The sequence below is a fragment of the Eurypyga helias genome, unplaced genomic scaffold (genome assembly GCF_000690775.1).
Source record: "Eurypyga helias isolate BGI_N326 unplaced genomic scaffold, ASM69077v1 scaffold14889, whole genome shotgun sequence".
Lineage (NCBI taxonomy): Eukaryota > Metazoa > Chordata > Aves > Eurypygiformes > Eurypygidae > Eurypyga > Eurypyga helias.
The window spans coordinates 24596-41441 of record NW_010271485.1 but is presented as its reverse complement, the minus strand read 5'-3'; the positions used below and the strand labels follow the sequence as shown (position 1 = coordinate 41441).

At 45.5% G+C, this 16846-nt stretch overlaps 1 protein-coding gene across 1 annotated transcript in view; it reads left to right on the top strand.

The window, feature by feature from the left end:
- Window positions 1–291: 291 nt before the first annotated feature.
- Window positions 292–16846, top strand: part of TEAD1 (TEA domain family member 1 (SV40 transcriptional enhancer factor)) — a gene marked incomplete at its 5' end in the record, with an annotated part of 30532 nt that continues 13977 nt past the window's right edge. Inside the window, 7 exons of the mRNA XM_010158840.1 lie at window positions 292–303; window positions 1506–1640; window positions 1830–1876; window positions 2000–2001; window positions 2731–2790; window positions 4798–4922; window positions 16317–16490. Of these exons, the coding sequence (XP_010157142.1) occupies window positions 292–303; window positions 1506–1640; window positions 1830–1876; window positions 2000–2001; window positions 2731–2790; window positions 4798–4922; window positions 16317–16490 (555 nt within the window). The remainder of the gene's footprint in view (window positions 304–1505; window positions 1641–1829; window positions 1877–1999; window positions 2002–2730; window positions 2791–4797; window positions 4923–16316; window positions 16491–16846) is intronic.

Sequence of the window (16846 nt, the reverse complement as noted above, 5' to 3'; positions counted from 1 at the left end):
GGCTGCTTGCACAGCTCAGGGAAACCCGCGCAGCAACCAGCCCCTTCGGCCAGCATCTGCAGCTTTCACACAGGGAGAGGTGGGGGTATTCCCCCCCGCCCCGGGTTTTGTTGGTAGTTTTTTATCCTTTTAATGAATCAGTCCCTGGGTGAAAATAATGCATTGTTTAAAGCTGATATTTAATGTCGAGCAAACTGCTCTTCCTTTGTCTCTTACTATTTTGTTCATATTTTGCTAAGAGTCTGCTATTCTACACAAGCATTTTAATAAACTGTTTGTTGTTGTATCCAGGTAACAAGCATGGTAAGTATTTTAACTAAACCAAGTATTATGTACCTTAGCTGTGCTTGGCAGAATTTTTGGCTAGCTTTTCCTGTACTTCCAGCCTGTGCTGTTTCTAAAGGAGCTATTCAAAGGAAGGAACTGCTCACCTATAGTACTACTACATATGAGCTTTAGAGGGAGCATATGTGCAAAGTCATATATTGTATATAAGAGCATGCATCTCTTGCCAGCATGCTTGCTACTCTGCTTGTAAAATAAACCCAGAAAAAACCAAACCAAACCAACAAAACAATCCCTGCCTAATACTGCTTGTGTTCCTTCATTCCAAGTCACGTACCTAAATATTAGCACTTATTAATACAGTACTTCTGGATGAGGAACCCCACTTTACCAGATAGTAACACTCTGTTGTTTACTTATTTTACCTAAAAGTCCACTTTGTTAACTGTTGCATTAAGAGGCTTTCCTTTCCTGTTCTGTGATCATACGTGATTGGCAGTGACTAGGACCCCAAGCGCTGCTCTAATACAAGTAATCGATAACAACCCATCTTTTCCTAAACTTGTTCCTATATGCTTGAAAACAGCAGAAATTTTATAGCTGATTGTTTTCTTTGGGAACACTGTAAATCAGCAAAATACCACAATTGGATTTTTAAAATGCTATTTACATTTTTTGTCATCTAAATTGTAAAATACTCGTCGTAAAACAGAATCCAAAATGTTTTTAAACCTGTAAGCATGAAGAAAAGTCTGTTGTCGTCTGCAAGTCAGTCGCAGTTCTGTGTTCCCATTTTACAGTGTCATACAAAAGGCAAACTTCTCTTACATCCAAATGATAGAGCTCGAATCTCAGTGCTCCCTGTCCTGCAGGCAGAGCCTTAGCAGCAGACGGTGTTTAGTCCAGCCTGACTTAAAATCAGCAGAATTTGCCCAGATAAACACGTGGCCAGCAGTTTGCTCTCCCAGAGCTTCCTACGTGTTGGCAGAGCAGACTGTGAGAATTCAGGTCTACCGTGCATGTCTGAGAGGAGGTTTTGCCTTGAGGTAGTTTGAGTGTTAGCCTTTGTGCTGTATTTTTTTTTTTTTTTGCATGGTTTGCTATTTTTGCATTTTCTGTGTGGCTTTTTAAGTTTTTAGTTACGTGCTTGTAGCTGCAGTTATTTAACATCATTTGTTGTGCCAAATGTTTTAAGACTCCATGTAATTGTCATATTAAAGGATCAGACAGCAAAGGACAAAGCACTCCAGCACATGGCAGCAATGTCATCAGCTCAGATAGTCTCAGCTACTGCTATTCACAACAAGCTGGGCCTGCCAGGAATTCCCCGTCCTACATTTCCTGGGGCACCTGGGGTAAGTTGTTAGCCAAGTCCCAAAAAAATCCCTGTACTCTAACAATGTTCAGTAGAAAACTAAGGCTGAATGAATGGATTAATGCTTTCACTTGTGTTTGCAAAAGGAATCATGCTTGTTCAGAAATACCCAAAATCTTTCAACAAAGAAAACAATTGTGGGTCTGTTTGTTTGTTTTTCCTCTTTCAGTTTTGGCCGGGCATGATTCAAACGGGGCAGCCTGGATCCTCGCAAGAGTAAGTCTGAAAATTCCAATATGCTTCTATATGCAGTGGGGGGCTGGCTTGTACAGTTTGGGTATCAGCGGGTATCAGTGAGGCAAGAACTTGCAATTTTTTCTGAAAAGGAGGAAATGATAGTGGTAGGGGAAGGAATAGCCTTTACAGTGATGCAAACTCACATTCTGAAAGTGATAAGGGACCCCAGATCTCAAAACTGAGGCTGCATACCTAATGGGCACACTCCTCCCGTTGCATGGTGAGATGCCGTGATGATGCCAGGGAAGCAGCTGGGAAGGTTTTGCCTGTGAATCAGTTTCCAGCATACATACTTCCATCCTCTTCTGAATATATAAGCAGGACTGGGGGCAAGGGGGAGGTATTTTCCTGCAGGGCAGGACGTGACTGGGTGAAGGCCCGTTAGTGGTCAGTGGGGTTACAGCCCTTGGGCACCAAGGTAGCAACAGCACCATACGGAGAAGGAAACCTTCGCCCCTCTGTCAGGTGTTTTCAGCCCTGCAGTGATCTCCGGAGCAATGTTGCCCAGATTTGAGAGTCTTTGTGCCCTGTCATTCAGTATCCTCTGGGTTTATTGGAATCAAAGCAGTCACCATCCATGTCTTCAGTGACACTTGCGACGGGCGCGTCGGGTTTCCTGCTGTGTGGCTGAGCACAGATGAGCTCCTCGCTTTAAGATATTGGGTGTAGTTCTCACACACCCCCTCCGTTACCTCTCTGCTGTCTGTCTGTCAAATATGCTGTGCAAGGAAGAGACACGTTTGTGTGTAAAGGTCATTAACCGTGTATTTTCTCATACTTGAGTGGAATTTACTGTGGATGGCATGGGGTATGATTTTTGTGTCACTCTTTAGTAAGGCCATCCGTCCAGCAGGCCTATCCTATACAGCCATCAGTCACAGCTCCCATTTCAGGTAATTCTCCCATTTATACTCTCCTTTACAAAGATGTTTGTGTACTGAATGTGATGTATTAATTCCTGAGATGGACAGAGCCACTACTCCATAGGTAACGTTGCCTGTAGACAAACAAAACACCAGTCCTAATGTTCTGTGAGCTGATTATATGTGAGGGAAAATCATTGGGGTTTGTATTGTGGTTTTTTTTTGTTTGTTTGGTTGGTTTTTTTGGGGGGTGGTGGTGAGGGGGTGGATGTTACATTTTTAGGTAGGAATCACTAGGGCATATGCAAGGAGTTGTGTTATGTGACCTCCAGTCAGCATTCCATATTGTAGGACAATGTTTTGTAAAAAATGAGTAGTGGGATGTGTGTTTCTTTTTTAATAGCTAAATCTAACTTCCATCTGTAAGAAGAGTAAGCCTTAATTTATTTTAAACTGAGGCTAAAATCTCTTCCAAACCCATATATGTTTAGGCTGTGTGTCTGGTTGTTGGTAACTCTTCCCCCTCCGGAAGGTCCCACTCAGCCTGGTACCACTTTGATAAGTACCTAATGTTTATTCTGACTTCCATTGCTGAAGTTCATCAATCCCTTTCCATGGGTACTTCTCAATTCCTTTTCCCAAGTTGTTTTCATTGCCAATAATCATAAGTTGATCATTTCTTTGCAGATGATAACTGATTTTATGTCCCCCTTGCCAAATGACACCATGCTTCTGACTGTTTGAACTGCAGTTTTCTGACTCTTACCCATTTTTTATGATTTTTCTAACTTGCTGCTATTTAATGATTAAAACTAAGGCTATCTTTCTGCATCCCTGATGATTTCCTTTTTTTTGATATTCCTAATTTATAACATTGTTTTCTAAGGCAGACATTTTGAATCATCTGCTTTTATTCTTCCATATTTTCTCTCAGAATAGGATTATTTGTATTTCTAAACCAGTCAAAACTCATGCGTGAGTCTGCGTCATTATAACTCCTGGTCAAGACTAAACAGCCACGTTTGTCATTCCCTGTTTCACACAAGCCTCGCGCCTTTGTTGCCTAAATTTGAGGGTTGGAATTGGGTACCATGCTCTCATGACGGACATGGACACACGCCAGCTGTCACCTCTCCCTGGTTCTCAGCCTAGTTCAGGATTATCTTTGTTTTCTAACCTTTGGTGCCTCTCCCCTGCCTTCCTTGTGCCTACGTCTCTCCCAAGATCAGTTTTGCCTTTCAGCTGCTGCTTTTCCCTTCTTCCTTTACTGTTTTGTTTCCTTCTCATCTAATTTTCCACGATGACGAGCAAGAGATAACATTTATTCCTTCTCTAGAGGTGAATTAGAGATGGTGGTTAACATCTCTCTCTAGATCATGTCATTCCGTCTTTATTATCAATTTAAAACCTTCTTTTTCTTTTTAGGGTATGATTCAGCTCTCTATAGTAATTATTTATTATTATCTGTAATATAATGCTGCCTAAAAGCTCCAAAAGAAGTCAAAGACTCAATGTGCAAATACATAGTAAGAGACAGTCCCTGCCTTGGAAACCTTATACTCTAAATAGGAGGGGGGATTGAGAGTGGCAGAGAAATAGGCAAAAAGAGAGGTGATTTACTTGTAACATGTGGCACATTAGGAGCCAGAAATGGAGGCCAGTTCTCTTGATTCCCAAGGCAGTAGTATCTCCTGCGAGTCTTGCTGCCAGTTTTTGAGGAAGGGTCAGCTGTAAGTCTACGTGGAGTCTCTATAGTCCAGTACATAATTTAAACAGAATTTCTACAGAAAGTTACAGCCCCAAGGAAACAAAGCAGTAGAACTTTTATTTGCACCATTATTAACTTGCTGGGTTGGGACCTCTTTTTCTACATATTGCTCTGTGGTTTTCCAATTTTAACTCATTCTGAATTCATTATTTCCTAAAATTAATATTAAGATTCAAGGATTACATGCATAATTCCCAATTATATTTAATTCAGAAAACATAAACTGAGGAATTGTCAACTTCTTCATGAGAATCTTTTCTTTATTTTAGGATTTGAACCTACATCAGCTCCAGCTCCCTCAGTCCCTGCGTGGCAGGGCCGATCGATTGGTACGACCAAGCTCCGGCTGGTGGAGTTTTCGGCTTTCCTTGAACAGCAGAGGGATCCCGAATCAGTAAGTGTTGCCCTCCCTGTCTGCTAATCTTCAGCTTTTCTCCCTTGCTCCCCATCCGCTGAGGATGCTTTCCAGGGTTAAACCTGATGTTTGGTTTAACACTTGGTGTCTCTGCATTTGCTCCTTTCACTGTGGTACTGTATTTTCCTTTCTTGCCCTTTTTTTCCTCATTTGTGAAGTGAGAGGCCTCTCTGAAAGCAGGCGTGGTTTGCTATGGCGCCTCTCTCACTGTTGACCTAGTTTAGCAGTTGTACCAAATTGCATCGTGTTTTTGGCAATAACTCAGCAGTTAAACTGTAAGGTAAAGCCCAATCTGTTTCCTAACAGAAACAAAATTAAGGACTTGCATAGAAACTATGCATCTTATTTTAAATATCTGACATTTGACAGACATAGCTGAGCATCAGGATTGCCCTTTTTGATTCCAGCCTCCCAAGCACGTACCATTTAACTGTATCACTTATTTTTTAATTGAGATTAGCTGTCTAACTGTGCAGTCATTCAGTCTTCCTTGATCTTTCATTGTGTCCTAGGGTCCAATCCAAGGTTTGGATTTATATTTTTTTTTTTTAGGAATTTTTTGGTTTTGTTTTGATTTTTAGTCTGCATACTCTACCCGCAAGGGTAGTTTATGTTGTCATCTGTAACGTTTCATTTATTCCAGTAGGCCTTGAACTTTGATTTTAATCATGTGTTTACCAAGAACATTTGTTACTAGCCTAGCACTGTTTCTGCTGTATCACAAATAAATCAAAAGAGGTTATTTTCAGCTCAAACCTGAGAAATTTTACTGAGATAATTTATGAAAAGCAAATACTGTCATGAATGGGTGATACAGGCGGGCCATTCTTGTTCAGATTCCTGGTGAAATACAGTATCTTGGAGCAGGGAGAAGCTATCACTTGCTCTTTATAATTCAGCACTGGAAACCATAGCATTTATGGGCTCTGGCCAGGGGTGTTATCCAGGGAGTGTTTACCCTGCATAATGGAGATTGGAGACATAGCCCAGAAACCTTACAACAGAGGAACGCTCCTGGCTTAGAAACATCCCAATGAAAATACACCCTATCTCAGCTATTCATATACTAAACATGTGGCAGTGTGTTGGTTTGCTAAATGTCAGGTTTTGCCAGGTGGAATTAACTTGGAGGGAGGAAATGTTTGCCAGCAGGTACAGTTATCTCAGCACTTACCTGACGGTTAGATTCTGCGTGGTTTCCCTGGAATCCTTGTGCCTTCCCATGGCCCTGATTCCCACACTCTCCCAGCAATCCTGCCTCTGATGGGCTAAAGCTTCATCATAGTGTCCTCCAGACTAGTCCGCAGCTTGAACTCCTTCCCCATCCCCAGCCCCTGGTTCATCCAGACATCGGTTCGTATTTCTGATGCAGAAATGCAACGTCCAGCTTTTCTCATCGGGCAGGCTTATTGATAACGCAGCTTTCGGAGTCCTTGGCTCGCTGACCCCGTGTAATGTGTCCTGCTGATTTATGGGCTCTGCCATCTCCAGATTGCTGCACACCAGGATCTTATGTGCATGCCTCGAGGTTATCGGGAAAACAGGATGTGGCCATGTAACGCGCAGCGTTACTGTGCTCTAAGTGAATGAAATGGCATTTCAGTGTATTTTGATATACTGTTTTGCTAGTATAGCACCTAATTATCCTTTTTCCATAGGTTTTTATAACACAAAGCTATTTGCAAAACCCACGGGGTTATATGGTGTAGAGCCTCTGTGTATCTGTGTGGCTTTACGTAAGAGAGAGTGAATGAGACTTAGCAACCGAGTAACTTCGGTGTCTTTCCCTCTAAGAAAAATCTCCCTCAGACCAAGTACGCTCTTACCAGATAACATGTGGCTGCCTGTCACACCGCTGGTGCCTGCGACATGAAACCAGCTGAGTGACATGAATGTATTTGCAACGTGACTGATGGACCGGAAGTGAGGAGATGCTGCTTTGGCAGGGGAAGGTGCCACAGGTCACGCTCTGCCATGGTGGCACAGCTTGGGGCCGGTCGTGCTCACACACGGTGTGTGGGCCAGCAGCTTAGGGATGTGTTGGGGCTCTCATTTTTCAGGCAGGTGCAGGCTCTGGGGAATGCAACACATCCAATTGCTTTGTAGAAAGAGGCCTGAATACAAACACAGTTACCCAGGACGGTCTCGTAAATACTGTAAAGCCTGGGTTTGAAGTAAACTAATATTATTTGGAATTCCTGAGGGTGCAGCGAGGCCCACCGGAGCTTGTCCCAGCTTGCAGGCATATTGCTGAGAAACCCACTTTTTAAATGCAGAGCATTTATGCAGGAGGTTTGCGAGAGAAGAACATCGAACTACCCAGACTTGTTTCTAAAAAAAGTTACCTGTGTGCTGTAGCGTTGCAAAAATTAGACACGAAGCAAAGTCGGTTGCCAGTCAGGCTTTAATCCCAGTTCGGATCATTCTTTACACCCACGCTGCAAGCGCAGTGGGGCAGTGCCGTGCCAGGCCTGTGTGGGGACTGCCAGCACCGGCCGGGCGGGCTGTGGGGGGCCGAGGGACGAGCTCCACAGGCAGCGTGTCACCACCACTGCCCGGGGAAGGGGAGTCGGGAAGGAGAAGCGTCGTTTAGATCAAATTAAGTCAATTTGGCTATTTGGATCTTAAACAAGGGTACAGAAGAAAACGCTAAGGCAGCAGGACCAGCTCCCAGGGCAGATGCCAAGGGCACTGCCTGGAGAGGCTCTGAGGGGCCCTGCCTCCTGCCAGCCTTCCCCGCCTCCGATGCGCAGACCTTTCCAGCAAGCACCCAAAGTCCTCCTTGGAGGTGAGAGCCTACCCTCAGGCTCATTTAGTGCTGTTGAAGAAAACATGAATTCTGCCTGTGTTTTTTTACATCGTTCTTCACGCTGGTACGACATTTTATTGCAGATGCTGTTTGTGCGGCATAGAAAGGATGGGGGTTTATTACTTTTTAAATAACAAAGTCAGCAAAGCAGGCAAGATGTGTGTTTTGCACAACGTGCGTATGAAATGGTGTAGGCATGTGCTGTGCTTGCAGCATCTCCTTGTACGCCTTTGTGCCTTTGCTGACTTCAGAAACGAATATATGTACGTGCTGCTCCCTGACAGCCACGTAGGATTTCTCGTGAATCTCCTGAAAAAAGATAGTTCCACGATCATTACACTTTTTACAGAAATAGCATAAAGTATTATTTTGATCAAATGTGTTTCCAACATTTTATTTTAAAAAAGATGACCCTTCCCCCCTCTCTCCCGAACCCAAAACCAAGCCAGAAAGCCTCATAGTAGTGTGGGCAAATAGACTGATTCCACCTTAAAATGTAACCTGGAGGTTTATTGAAAAGGGCTTATTTGACCTGGTATCTGGGGCCAGGACTTGACGATCCTGGGAGGCCCCTTGCAGTCTGTATTCCTGTACAGCAATTAGAAATTTAGGTCTGTCTGCCCGTGGTGACTCCCAGTGACTTCAGAGGGGCTGTGCCCGGCACAAAGGTCCACCCACGGGGAATTCATTGTAGGAGTGGGGCCTTAAGCATTTCTGGGGTTCTTCCAATGGCAATTGGCTTTTAAAAGTACAAAAGCCCCTCAATGTCAGGCAGTTATGTTAATTCAGAGTGGGCATTCTGGTGGGTCGGAAATGTGCTCCATAGAGTCCCGTCACTTGTGGAGCGTTGTTGACTTTTTTCCCTTGCCTAGCCACAAAATTGTTCCATTTACAAAAGAAAAAAATTATAGAAAGGAAACAATAAGCAACCCTCACTGTAACTCTGCATGGCAGAAGATAGTCTGGGAAACATAAGACGGCACAGTTGCAAAATCTTGGAATACTGACTCTGCAGTTAAGGGTGGGTAAAATTGCTCCTCCTTCCACATAAAAATCAATTCAGTTTACAAATGTCAAGCTGTATTTTCCTTCTGTGGCATTTTGCGCTCAAGTACGATTCCTAAATGGTGCACAGAAGCTGCCCTTGTCGGTCCAAGCACCAGTGTTTTAGTTACTTTTAATTATTGCCTACCTTATATAATGATATTCTCAGCAGATCAACGAGCTGATGTACCCATCTGTTGCTTTCAAGACAGGTTTTCCCTAATGGAGGCTTTCCGTTTTTACTGGAGTGGTTCTGTGAAAGTTCAGGACAAATGCTTAAACCAAGTAATCCCCTGTTCCCTAACAATTATAAACTGAGTATGCAAGCAGATTAGAAGGGATCTAAACAACTGATTGTTACACAAGCAGGTATAAAATTTAAAGACTATAACACTGAAATAATAATTCCCATTATTTTATTACATATAGATATCGTCAAGCTTGCTTTCCAATCAGGAAAAAAACCCCGCTACCACCCAACAAAAAAGGGCCTTTCTTCTCTCCCTGTTTGAGGTTTCTTACTCTTGCTGCCACGTTCATTCTGACGGTGAGCACTGCAGAGAGCTTTAGATCTCAAACATGTATGTAGAGCTATAAGGAACATGGCTGATGGGCGTTTTCAGTATTAATTCACCTATCCAAACTGTCAGATTGCGTTAGGTCCAAATTTCAAAATGTATTTTAAAAAGTGGTGAGGAAATAAAATATTCTTTGTTTTAATTCAGGTTTTATTGTTGTTGTAAAAGGGCTTTGTGAGCCCAGGGAGAATTGTGCCTGAGAACCAGAAAGTGAAAGAAATCGCTCAAGGCCCATAAAACCAGCCTGCCGTCATTAGCCAAACGCAGTAAAATTCACCAAAGTTAATCAAACCACCTAAGTGATGAAAAATGAAAGAGTTCTTTTCAAAGGAAGCCCTCCATCTTTGACCAATATCCATTGTTATGAGCACTGTTTATCCTTCCATATCCCCTGTAAGCGCTATAAAAAGGAGTTCAGCATTTTAGTCCGAAGGAAGTTCTTGGTCTGGCATCTTTGTGATGTGAAAGGACGAGGAAGCAAACCCACATTGGGATGAATGTCTTGGCATGGCAGAGTCAGGATTGGAGGTCATTTTAATCTAAAATCAGACAAAGTTTAACTAAACGCAAAGGTCATTTATTTTGCAGTGCCGGAGAGCTACGTGCTGGCCCTGGGAAGCAATGTCGGACTCTGTAAAATTTTCACATTCAGGTGTCCGTAGTTGGAAGTGCCAAGAAACCCCTTTAAGGGGGTCCAGAGTTGAGGCAGGCCCCAGCCTCGGAACTGCGGTGCCACAGCAGACCCTCCGGCTGGCGGCGGTCCCAGGGGACCACGTGGCGATGTGGCAGGAGGTCTGGGCCAGTTACCCCCATGGTAGGGTCAGGACATGGGGTTTTCAGGGGCTGGTCCAGGGGTGAGAACACAAGGGAGTGGGTAGAGAGACCGAGCACAGTTTATTCCTCAAAGCTGGCGCCTGTTAAGTGCTGAGGACGGGTGCAAAGACTCGCCTGTGCTCTCACTGCTGCCTCCCAGCGCACTCCTTTCTCTAAAACCCCATCCCTGCTGCCAGAAATTTCCCAGCAAACTTAGAAGCGCTGCTTTTGCATGGCTGTGCCCACGGGTGCGGGCAGCAATGGCAGCTGCCTTTGCCGGGCCCTGCCCGTGTCCCGGCCCGCTCTCACTCGCAGCCCGGGCTGAAAACAGCCAGGGTAGGGGCAGCTGCCTGAGGTTACCAGGGCACAGGCTCTGACCAGGGAAATGTGAGTTCGGAGAGGAGGGACGGTGCGGGTGAGTGAGGCTGTGGGGTAGCTGGAGCAGAGCCCGGGCGCGCGGCCCCTGCGTTGAGCCCAGGAGAGCCGTAAAACCTGGGGGGTCATCGTGACGGGGGGCCCTCTGCCTCCCAAGCCCTGCGCAGTGCTGCATTGTTCCCGCGGGGAAGGGAGCCGGGGGATGCGTGGGCTGGTGTTGTCAGTGCCGTGGGCTGTGGCTGTGCATCTCCCTCGCGCTGCCCGCCCTGCCCGTGTGCTCGAACCCTCGCGCTCGCGCCTGGCTGGGCCTCTGCCCTGCGTCTTCCCATCTCCTTCCACTGCAGCTTCGCCCACCCCAAAATTGCTTAGCTGGGCTGCAAAGTCAGGCGCTCAGAAGTTGGGGAATGCCCTCCTGCGTCTCCTCTACAGTGCAGCAGTTAATTACATGCCCACGTGTTTATTTGTTCCTGCTTCATTCAGCGTAGATGTAGATGGCTCTTCTTTGATAAGCAACTATTCAGTAGTTTGTTTTCTTCTGTTGTTGAAATGCGTGGCCCAGTGCCCTGCTTGCTGTGCACTGTCTAACCTCTCCTCCAAACGGAGTTAATAATCCCCCTCATTTGCATTTCACAGATGTATTAGTGCAGTCATTTTTTAGATGAAAGGGCATTATTACTCACATTTGACAAACCGAGAAGTTCAGGTGCAAAAGAATGAATGGGCCACTGATTTTGAGGGTCCACTTTGATTTGTCATGAGCCTGATTTTGCAGAATACTCACTGTTATTGACAGCTTCCTATGTTCAGGCATAATTTTCCCATCTGAGCACTCAGCACTTCTGGAATTGGGACTGCAGGGTCTCCTATTAAACAGGGTAGAACTGAAGGATGCCTCTTCAATTGTTGCAGGGAAGCTGATGGAAATGTAGTGTGAGCACTGTGCCCAACCAGCAGGTCCCAGTTTCGCACTGGGACTCTTGTGGCAGTAGTTGGGAAGTGCTGAGCAACATCACGTCAGGGCTGGGGACTGCGCTCGCTCCTCACCTACATCCCCATTTCTGCAACCATGAAGTGTCCAAAGATCTCCTTTGACTTCACGTTCCTGATTCAGTCCCTGAGCAGATCCAGGCAGGAGTCTGAATGCATGGAGGTCCTTGAAAGTCTAGGGACACCATGCAGTTGTATCAGCATACCAGCAAAGAAAGGTCAATTAACATTTCACAAGCAAGTGTTAAAACCTTAATAAAAGGAGTTGATATAGACTCCAGTTATAGCATTAAACTGTTATATAAATATAACTCCCAGTCTGCTTCAGCGGAGGATAACAGCAACAGGAATTAAATATTCAGTTACTAGTGTTTTGGTAGAAATAAGAAAAATTGTTTGCAGACCAAGTGATTTTCTTATATTTTAAAGAGCGTCAGATTTACAAGATACAGCAAGACAGCAGAGCTGAGGCTGGGTAGGGTACAGGTGAGAGCTGCACGCAGACTGCTGATATGGTAGTGATTGGTTTTTAATCAGTCCACCCTCCTTTTTCCTCCAGTAGCGCTGTGGCTGCACAGGCGTTTTTAAAAGTGGCTGCAGTACGTTTTTAGAAGATGGGTTGGACGGGTCTGTGGAGGTACAGGGGGAATGGCTGCAGGGTGCCAGGCACTTGAGCAGTGCTGTTTTCTCTCATTTCAGCCTGAGCTCAGGCTGTCCCACCTGCCTTCCGCTCTCCTGTCCCTCTGAGCTGCAGCAGGCCCTTGGGACCTCCAGTACAGGATATGTTCTGTGCAGAGAGAGCAGAGAGGCCGTCCCTCTGTGTCAGGGCGTGCAGGGTGACGCAACCCCAGTGGAGAGGAGCAGTGAGGGGCCTGCTCCCAGCAGCCCTGCATGCCCAGCCTGCCTGCACCAGGAGCCTCAGAGGGCTGGCTTCACTGCCACCTGCACTGTTCAGTGGAACCGTGGTCCTAGACAGGCTTGTCCAGGCTTGGCGTTGGCTCCACAGGTGTGGGGAAGCCGAGGGACGCAGCAGAGAGAGCTGTAGCAGTTTGCAAACCTGCACTTCACAGGCTGGAAGAGCTGTTGCAAATGAATATGCTGGCTGATAAAACAAATGTAGGTGATTTGTCTTTGTTCTGCACCAGCTTAAACACTTGCATCCCCTGCCATTGGCAATTTGTCTTGGTTCTTTTAAATTCCTAAGTGGATTATAATTTTTCTCGTGGTATTATTTGACAACAGTCATATTTCATGGCTTTACTGCATTCTTTGGATAGTTAGAATATTTTTAAAGAAGGGAGCTCAGTAAGAGGCAGCCATCTCCAGGGCATGTTGTGTAATGCAGACGCTGAAGACGGCTGAAAACCTTCTTGGTGTTTTTATGTAGTTTTTATCCTCAGAAAATACAGGATTTGACAGGTCAGTGTTTACAGCATCTAAAGCACATTATTACCCCGATGCTGGATACAAGTCCTTTAAATGCTGTAGCATGAGTAAATTCCTCAGGACCTAATGTACTTCAGTGACTCTGGAATCCTCACTCTAAAATAACGGTGAATTCGCAGTGTAATGAGGATATTTTTAAGCTTTTCAGACACTAATGGGCTCAAAAATATAGGCATAAAACGTAGCTGCTTTGCTTTTATCTATGCATAAATTCCTTTTATGGAGTATGTTTGTGTAAAAAAGATAGGGATCACTTCAGTATCCATTTACCCTGCTCCTAATATTATATTATTGCTTGTTAGTGCGTAGAAATACGCCGTATCTAATTAGGTTGGTAATGATTGTATTTATCATAGGAGTTGCAGCAACATAAGGAGAAAATAATCACACATTGCAATATCAAAATAAACATTTCTGTCCTAAGAATGTTGTCAGGTGATGTCATACCATCTGTCCCACTGTACCCACTCGGAAATTTTGCTGCAGCAGCATCTGGTACTTTGGCGAGCTCCGCAGACAACTGTGGTAGCTTTACAGCTGCCTTCAACTTGGCGTTTAGATTTAAACAGTATGAAGACCCTCTGCTCCATCCTCCTATAAATGTATCTGCTTTTAATAAAGTTTGGACACTGACCAATCTGCATATTTTCTTGGTTTGCAGAAGAAGGTACAGTATGTGAATTGTCTTGGGAATTTGCGGCTGCCAAACAGTAAAATCCAGCTCTCCCTTCCTCCTTCACTCCACAGCCACCTTTGGGCCTGGGAGAGAGACACCACTGTAGAGAAGGACACTTTCTAGGTTCAGGAGAAGCTGCGCCCTCAGTTCTGTTCCTCTAAAAATGTGGTTATTTGTACAACCTGCAACAAGTCCTGCAAGGAAGACTGGGAGAAACAATCCCAGAATGAATAACGACCTGGTCGCTAATGGTGGGGATGGTTTTTCAAGCCCTTACTCTAAACGAGGACAGCAGAGAGATGCTCTGGGACATCTCCTGTCCCTGGGGACAGGCACAACTGCTGGCATGGCAGGCTGCAGGGGGCTGGGGGAAAGGAAATGTTTAGGTGTAATTATTTTAGGGAAGGATGAAGCGCTTACCTCTACTGGGGAATTCTCATCATTCTTCTTGAAAAATGGAGATGTTGGCCTGCTCACAGATAGGCTTCTGTTGACAGCCACGTTCAGTGACCCAGCCCATGGCCCCTTCTCCCCCGCTTCACGCCTGTTAGCTGAGGAAAGCCACAGGAGCAGGTTTCTGGACTCCCTTTCTTGGATTCCTTGTAGTTCCCAGGTATATAGGGTGAGGGTACATTTTAGGGAGATCTGCGCTTTTCAGTAGACAGCAAGATACATATGGAATGTTCAGCATGACTTCTAGTTGCTTACAGTAGTGCAAGCTAAAGACATGACAACAGCGTCAGAAAAACCCCAGAGTTGGAGCCACGGTGCTTTCTCGTAATATTTTTCATTTTGCATTTTTTGATCTGTTTTGTCATGTTAAAACGTCTCCGTACGTGCTGTATCTGACCGCGGACGCTGTTACGGTACGCACTCCTGGTTGCCGACCCACGCGATGGTTTCCTGTGCTGTGTGTGTATTGATCGGCGTGCAAGCTTAGACGGGTGCTGCGCGAGGGCTAGCTGGCACGCTCGCTCCCACATGCGTGCATTCAGCTCCTCTCTGCCGTGCCTGTTTTCCTCTTCCAGGTAGAAACAGCTTCTTTGGATCAGCTCTGCCCCTTTTGGGTTCCACATGCACTAAGTAAAGGCTGGGCGAGTTTCCGACTAGCGCACCTAAGAAGCTGGGAGGGCGTTATTTTGAAAGAGGGCTGCAAGGAAAATCCGTGGAACTGGTGCTCTCAGGCTTGGACTGGCTTGTGCAAACACCTTAGGTGTTACGCTTTCCTTTTTCCTTCCCCAAAAGTAAAAAAGAGATGCAGCCCTGTAGAACGCATGGAACGTATCTCGTTTTTGGCCCCATACACAGAGGAGTGTTCTCTGATTCTACATTCAGATTTTGCTGTGCTAGATGATTTTTAGATAGATTTTGATTTAATTTCCTAAGTGCTGAAGTCTAGCCAGTCCATTTTCTTTTCCCCAGAGTTTTGGACATCTGCTAGGGAGGACTCCGCTTACACCGAAGGAAGGCTCTGAGTGGATGTCCAATTAATTTAGATTTGTCATTTCAATTTGTTGATTCAGCAGGTATATTGTAAACAAAATAGCTTAAATGAGGTCTGCTTTGAGGTTTTAAATATTTTATTTGTGCTTAGCTTTTGGGAATTGCTCCTTATATACAGCATCTGTTCAGTATGGCAGGGTTTTCTCGTGTTCATTGACTGCGTATCAGCTTTCCTTTGCCTGAGTTAGCAAAATGTTTTGTGATCTGACACTGAGCTGCTGTTTGACTAGCGGAGGGTGTTTGGTTCGTCCTTCCGCTTTGATTTCAGGTGCTGAAAGGTGCTCGCTTCTTGGAGAATTGGCAGCCCCTGAAAGATCATATTGGACTCAGTAGGGTGGTGCTGTGGACCTCACTGGGCCAAGGATTACCCCCAGGCAGGAAAGGGGTTGCTGAGGTGACTCCCGTGATTCTAATTAGGTGCGATGGGATGAAGTTAAGAAATAGGAAATTGGAGCTGAATGTGCTTTAGCAGAGATGGTCATCTACAGGGCTAGCTCCCAAGGGAAAGGCTAAAAGTTGGTCTCTTTAAAATTACATGGGTCAAAATACTGGAGGACGTAGAATGAGGACCATTTCTATAGTAACAGCAACACAGAGTAACTGGCCTTCTCGTTATCGTTACTCTGGAGTCAGAAGAAAAACCCTTCCATCTCTTTTAGTTAAGTTGCTTTACCATACGCCATAGGCAGAGGTTTGGGGGTTTTGAATAGACAAGTAGAGGTGTACATGCGTGGGCTCTGTGCACTAGCAGAAATTCAGGCCCTGAGGACATGGGACACTGAAAGACGTGGTTTAAAGAGGCAGAAATAGGCTTTCCTCATGAGCATATTCATCTGAATTATGCTCTGCGAAGGGCTCTATCACCGTGCTGCCTCTGGGTCTGTCAGTGTAAATTACTGCCTTGAAGATGACCACGTTTTGTGGTTTGCAGTAGGGACACGGGTTTTTTGATGTTGAGCCTTGTTCACAAGGGGCTACGACACAATCGCTATGTTGTTCATAGGAATCATACTGCAGAAAATCGCAGTCCCGGGAGTAATGTGCGAGTGGTTTAACCCTCCGCCGGAGCACGTGCAGACCCCTGCCTTAATAAGCCTCTGTTCTTTATGTTCAGCACTGATTTTCCTGTTTCTTTCTTGCAGTACAATAAGCACCTCTTCGTACACATTGGACACGCTAACCATTCTTACAGTGACCCGTTGCTTGAATCGGTGGACATTCGTCAGATTTATGACAAATTTCCTGAAAAGAAGGGCGGTCTAAAGGAACTGTTTGGGAAGGGGCCCCAAAACGCTTTCTTCCTCGTAAAATTCTGGGTGAGTAAGACACGACATGGAGAACCTCTCTTGTCGATAAGGCCTGCGTTTAGTATTTCGCACCCTTTGGGCTGCTTGTGGAAATCTCTTTCGTCGTCCGAGTGCAAAGCTGTATGTCCTTCGGGTAGGACGCTGGCCCAGAGCCACTCTCGAGAGCTCCACACCAGGTCTGCAGATGCCACGCAGAGGCAGATGCGTACCTCTGCCATGCTTGACACGGGTGCGAGCGGGCACCCAGAGCCCCCGTGTGCCAACGGGGGACTGCCATCTGGCAACCCAAGGGCAAACGGGGAAGCCGCAGAAACGGAGGCTGCTCCTGGGTGTTTCAGATGTTGAACTCCTGCCAAATGCACGGG